This window comes from Otolemur garnettii, unplaced genomic scaffold (genome assembly GCF_000181295.1).
Source record: "Otolemur garnettii isolate 467f Iridium unplaced genomic scaffold, OtoGar3 scaffold00105, whole genome shotgun sequence".
In the NCBI taxonomy this organism is placed as follows: Eukaryota; Metazoa; Chordata; class Mammalia; order Primates; family Galagidae; genus Otolemur; species Otolemur garnettii.
Window position 1 is genome coordinate 1,945,405 of NW_003852500.1, and position 5,527 is coordinate 1,950,931.

Sequence of the window (5,527 nt, forward strand, 5' to 3'; positions counted from 1 at the left end):
ACGTGGCTGGCGCCTTAGCCGTTGAGCCATAGGCGCCGAGCCGGAACTCACTCTTGATGACACACCTGCCCTCTCTCCCCCAGGGGAGAGGACACGGAATCATCTGGTAAGGCTACATTCAGCAAAGATAACTACATCACAGAAGTCATGCTGTTGACACAAAAGTGGGTACCCAGGAAAGGCTGTGACTAAATGCTCTAACTGGACCCAGTGAGTTGCAAGAGTGCTTCCCAGGCATGCTGTGCCAGATGGAGTACCCCTGCTATGGTCTAGAAGTTTCTGACCCCAGACAATGCTGCAGCTGCGGTCTCCTGGACACAAGCCTGATACTTCTGACTTTCCCTTTCCTTACAAAGCACCTGCTCTTTCCAGGAAGACAGAACATGGACACTTAGCTAGTTGAATTAGTTAAAGGAGGAAAGAAGCCTTACTTGGGTCTGTGGTTTTAGCAATAAATAAAAAAATTCTTTTAAGTGGAAAGGAAATGGAACCATCTTTCTGTACTTAAAAGGTATTAACCTTTCCAGTCCTCTCAGGAAAATAGGAATCTGTATTACCAAGAAGCCCAAATAATCAAAGCTCAGGGAAGGAACATAAAGACCTGGCTCTCTCACTCCGTCTATCCCTGAGCCACATGAAGAGAGGGCTATCTATTACTCATATGGCACAAGCTCTGTGGTAGCGACAGAATCTCAATGGATCTTCTCCCTTAAGCCACTAAACCCCCATCCGGCTGTCAGAGAGGAGGCCACCCACCTGCCCATACCACAAGTTTCAAGCAATACCTGCTGCTGGCCCCAAGGAGCCACAGGGTGAGGCTGGTCAAACCAAGGGGGCTTGTTAGGTGGCATCTGGTCGTGAGGCCCAGGGCCTCGGGGTCCAGTGGCTGCAGGATCCTGGACCCCTCCTGTGGCATCATACTCTGAAGAGCCTGGCATTTGGATAGGAGGCTTGTTGTCATCTAAATGCAAGCAAGAGGCAATTAGAGAAGGCCTGTCAACAGCAGGTGCTGTCTCCTTAACACTGACCCAGAGCCAAATCACAGTGGGGCTTTATTGCCAAATCAGTTCTTGTTTCATGATCTGAGTGAAAACTACGACCACTGCTTGCCTCCAGGAAGGGGAAAGAAAGAGGGAGGTTCTGACCTCACACACACAACACTGTGCGTCTCCTGTGAAAGTTTTACAATAAATGTCTCACATCTTCGTTTTAGCTTGCTAAAGAATTTTTATTAACGCTGTTTTATCAGACCCCTTTTCTGTATCCAGTACAAAAGATCATTTCCCTCTGGTATCAATCCATCCTCATATTCTTGAGACAAATCCTATTAGACCATTATATATATATATATATATTTGCAGTCTTTTGGCCAGGGCTGGGTTTGAACCCACCACCTCCAGTATATGGGGCCAGTGCTCAATTCCTTTGAGCCACAGGCACCACCCATCATGATATATTTTTAATTCACTGTTAGTTAAGATTTTATTTAGTATTTCTGTGTTTCTGTTCAGAAGTGAGATCTTTTTTTTCTCTTTCTTTTTTTGAGACACAGCTCTGTTGCCCAGGCCTCAAGCGATCCTCCCACCTTGGGATTATAGGTGTTTGAGCCAGCGCACATAGTCTAGATTTTCTCTTATCCATGCATTGTCTGTCTTGCCTGGTGTAAATTATTGTAGTCTTATAGAATGACCTGGGTACGTTTCATCCCTTTCTGTTCTCTTAGAGTATTCAGGAAAGGCCTGGAGTTTACCTCTAAAACACCATAATAGACTAAAACGTGGCCCTAGGAATGGGCCCAGGATTATACCATCAGAGCTGTGGCTGAGAAGGGTACTCTCTGGCCACTCTCCATGTGACCAGCCTTTGGAGGCTGAGGGAACTACATACCAGGCTGGGTAGTTGGTGGGATGGCCGGGGCAGGTGCTGGGGCTGGGGGCGGAGCAGGTGGTGGTGGTGTGGCCTTGACTTCTGCTTCCATTTGTGGCATTTGGATCTGTTGTTGCTGTTGCTGCTGTTGCTGTTGGGCAAGGCTGTTGACAAACTCTTCATGCTGCGTTTTGAGGGTCTGAATCTGCTGCTGGAAAGCCAGCTGCACAGGCTGCACCACTGAGGAGTACTCATTGATGAGAGTTGCCTGGCAAAGAGAAGAGCACCCACCACTCAGGATGTGGGCCTCTGGGCTTGCTGCCCAGTCCCACTCCTTCTGGAAATAACACAGGAACAGATGCCTGCAGAGCAGCAGAGCCCAGGGGCCCTGGGCCAGGCAGGCAGGTGGTTGTCATATAGAACCTAGTCTTGACAACCACAGGCAGTCTGGGATCCAGCCAGGGATGTGGTGACAAGGATATTCACTGCAGAGCAGTTTATGAATCCTTCATGATGGGAACAATGACTGCCGTGTAGGCACTAAAAACACATTGCTGACAAACATTCGCAGACACACACACAGGCTCTGCCTATCTTTCACATGATTTTTTTTTTTTTTAATAGAGACAGGGTCTCACTTTATTACCCTCTGTAGAATATCATCGCATCACAGCTTACAGCAACCTACCAACTCCTAGGCTTAGGTGATTCTCTTGCCTCAGCCTTCCAAGTAGCTGGGACTATAGGCGCCCACCACAACCTAGCTATTTTTTTGTTGTTGCAGTTTGGCCAGGTCGGGTATGAACCTGCCACCCTCGGTATATACATGGGGCTGGCGCCCTACCCACTGAACCACAGGTGCTGCCCAAGAGTTTTTTTTTTTTTTTTTGAGACAGAGTCTTATTATGTCGCCCTCAGTAGAGTACCGTGGCGTCACAGCTCATAGCAACCTTTAATTCTTGGGCTTAAGCAATTCTCTTGCCTCAGCCTTCCAAGCAGCTGGGACTACAGGTGCCCACCACAATGCCCGGCTATTGTTTGGTTGTAGTTGTCCTTGTTTGGCAGGCCTGGGTTGGGTTTGAACCCACCAGCTTTGGTGTATGTGGCTGGCACCCTAGCTACTGAGATAAAGGTGCCAAGCCTGCCACATGGTTTTGAGCAAGTCATAATGTCCTTTAGGCTCAATTTCCTCACCTATAAAATGAAGCAGTAACTAAATTGACCTCTGAGAGCTTCGGGGAGAATTCAGAGAGATACCACATGGAAAGGAACTCACATGGCAACAGCTCAGTCAGCATGAGCTACTATCAACAAATTGAGAGGAAAAAAAGAGTTCACTAATGGTGGCATGATGGGATCATTCCAAGTTTACTGAAAAACCAGAACAAGTTACAAATGGTACAAAATGTGCCTTCCTCATTTGCTTTTCTGAGCCTGTAAATTTCTTCCCTGTGGGCAGAGTTTAGGATGGTCCCAGAGGGAACAGTCAAAGTGTAGCTTTGGACATTCAAGCCCCACCTACAAGGAGGTATGGCCTATGCACTTCTAATAGCTGTAGGTGGAACACCAATGCCAGTACCACTTTAGAGATGACTAAGGAGACCTGTCCCTCCTCTCTGTGACCTGGGCTCAGCGGAGCCCCCCCTCTAAGGGAGCAGATGCCCCCTCAGAGAGCAGGCAGAGGGTCTATGTGACAACCGTGGCAGCCTGGGTTTCCTCACACACTGGTGACACAGAAGCGTGCCTGGGAGATAAGAGAAAACAGGATGAAGAGCCCTCACAGCAGTGATTCCATCAGGTACCATGGTTGTAGTGTGCCAGGAAAGTCAGGGGTATACGTGGGAACCCAGGTTGGAAAATGTCACCTGGGACTTTGTGATCACCACCGACCAGCCATTTCTAGCACGGGCAGTGGACACAGGCTCTTTGGCTCTGGGAATGTGCTAGGGTGGTAACTGCTATTCCTACCCCATCCTAGGGTGTGTGCTGGTTCCGGGGAGAGCACAGGTGGCTGGGAGATGCTTACCTGGTACTGGCCAAGTCCTAGAGCTGGGCTCTGCAGCTGCTGAATGATGGAGTCATCGAAGTAGCCATTTTTCTCCCAGAGCTGCAGGAGCTGGGTTTGGAGAAGGAAGAGGCTGTGTTGGCGGAGGGAAGACTTATGTGGCCCCAGCCCCTGCCCCCACCTCTGCCCACCCCCAGAGGCCCACGCACCCGGGCAATCTTCTGCTGTTTGTCCTCCTCCACGGCCAAGAAGCTGGTGCAGTATATGGGCACCACAACCTTTTGCAGGGCGGCCAGCAGCTCCCGGGCCTGCTTGCGCTGGCTGTGAGGGAGAGACCTTCCGCGCGTCAGGGCCCTGGGACGGGACCCGGCCACGCGCCCGTTACCATCGCAGCTCCAGCCACAGCACCCTCTGCCTTCTTGGGAATCGGGCCCCCAACCCGGCTGGGATGCTGGCTGGGCTCCCATAAGACCTATGCTGGCACCAGGACTTGAGGGCTCCAGGGAGGGATGGAAGGATGGTTGGGGGGAAGAGGGAGAGAATATTTCCTGAGGACATTCTGAGCAAGGCCTTTTATCACAGTTCCCTTGTTAGTAAAATACCCTTTCCCAGGGTGGCAGTGAGAATGGAGGGACAGGGGACTGTAAGACCCCCTGAATGTGCCAAAAAGACTGGAATAAGCTGCTATAAGGTCAGGCCTTATCCATCTTACTTTCTATGCACAAAGAGACCTGGGCTCAGGGTGGACCTCTCAGAAGGAAGGAGTTTGGCCAGTCCCTCTGGTATCTAGAATGCTTTAGATAAGAAACTCTATGGTCCACAGGGCATGCACCTGTCCCCAGTCCTCTCAGAACCTAGCAGGGGTACTTTGTATGTAAATGGCCCATAAAGACCTCTGCAGTTGTGCACTAAGGTGGCTGAGGCATGAAAACAGGTCTGCTTTCCCCTGGGGAAGGATGTAGGGTGGAAGGTGAGTGGCTGGAACTGTTCCCGAGGCTGAATTTGCCAGAGGGGAGCTCAAAGAAGCAGGGGCCTGGGCCCTAAGCCAGGTGAGGAGGCAAGGCAGATGGGAGGACAGGTGAGTGGCATGTGGCCTCGTACAGAGCTGGGCTACAGAGAAGTACTGATGGGGAATGTGGGTAGTAGGTGCGTCTGTGCAGAGGCACTCTGCACTGAGGCTGGGAGGAGGAGGAGGGCATAGGCACTGATGTTCATTTCCTAGCAGGAGAGAAAAAAAACGGATCCAGGGAATGGCTGAATGGAGCTGGGGTGGAGGGGAGAGCTGTATTCCTAACTATGCTACCACTTCACAGCCTTGCCAAGTTCAAAGACACATGTGGAAAACCAGTCTCTTTTTTTTTTTATAATTTTTTTTTTTTTTTGAGACAGAGCCTTAAGCTGTTCCCCTGGGTAGAGTGCCGTGGCGTCACAGCTCACAGCAACCTCCAACTCCTGGGCTTAAGCGAGTCTCCTGCCTCAGCCTCCCAAGTAGCTGGGACCAGAGGCGTCTGCCACAATGCCCGGCTATTTTTTTTGTTTGTTTCAGCTGTCGTTGTTTGGCGGCCTGGGCTGGATTCGAACCCGCCACCTTAGGTGTATGTGGCTGGCACCTTAGCCCCTTAAGCCACAGGTGCCGAGCCTGGACAGCCAGTCTTT

The 5,527-nt window shown here is 50.7% G+C and overlaps 1 protein-coding gene across 1 annotated transcript in view; it reads right to left on the minus strand.

Moving 5' to 3' along the window:
* The window catches only part of CHERP (calcium homeostasis endoplasmic reticulum protein), a 23,479-nt gene that overhangs the window by 7,628 nt on the left and 10,324 nt on the right, over positions 1-5,527 (minus strand). The window contains exons 6-9 of the mRNA XM_003796529.3: positions 4,081-4,192; positions 3,893-3,982; positions 1,888-2,134; positions 786-961 (exon numbers count right to left, since the gene is read on the minus strand). Coding sequence (XP_003796577.1) covers positions 786-961; positions 1,888-2,134; positions 3,893-3,982; positions 4,081-4,192 — 625 coding nt within the window. The remainder of the gene's footprint in view (positions 1-785; positions 962-1,887; positions 2,135-3,892; positions 3,983-4,080; positions 4,193-5,527) is intronic.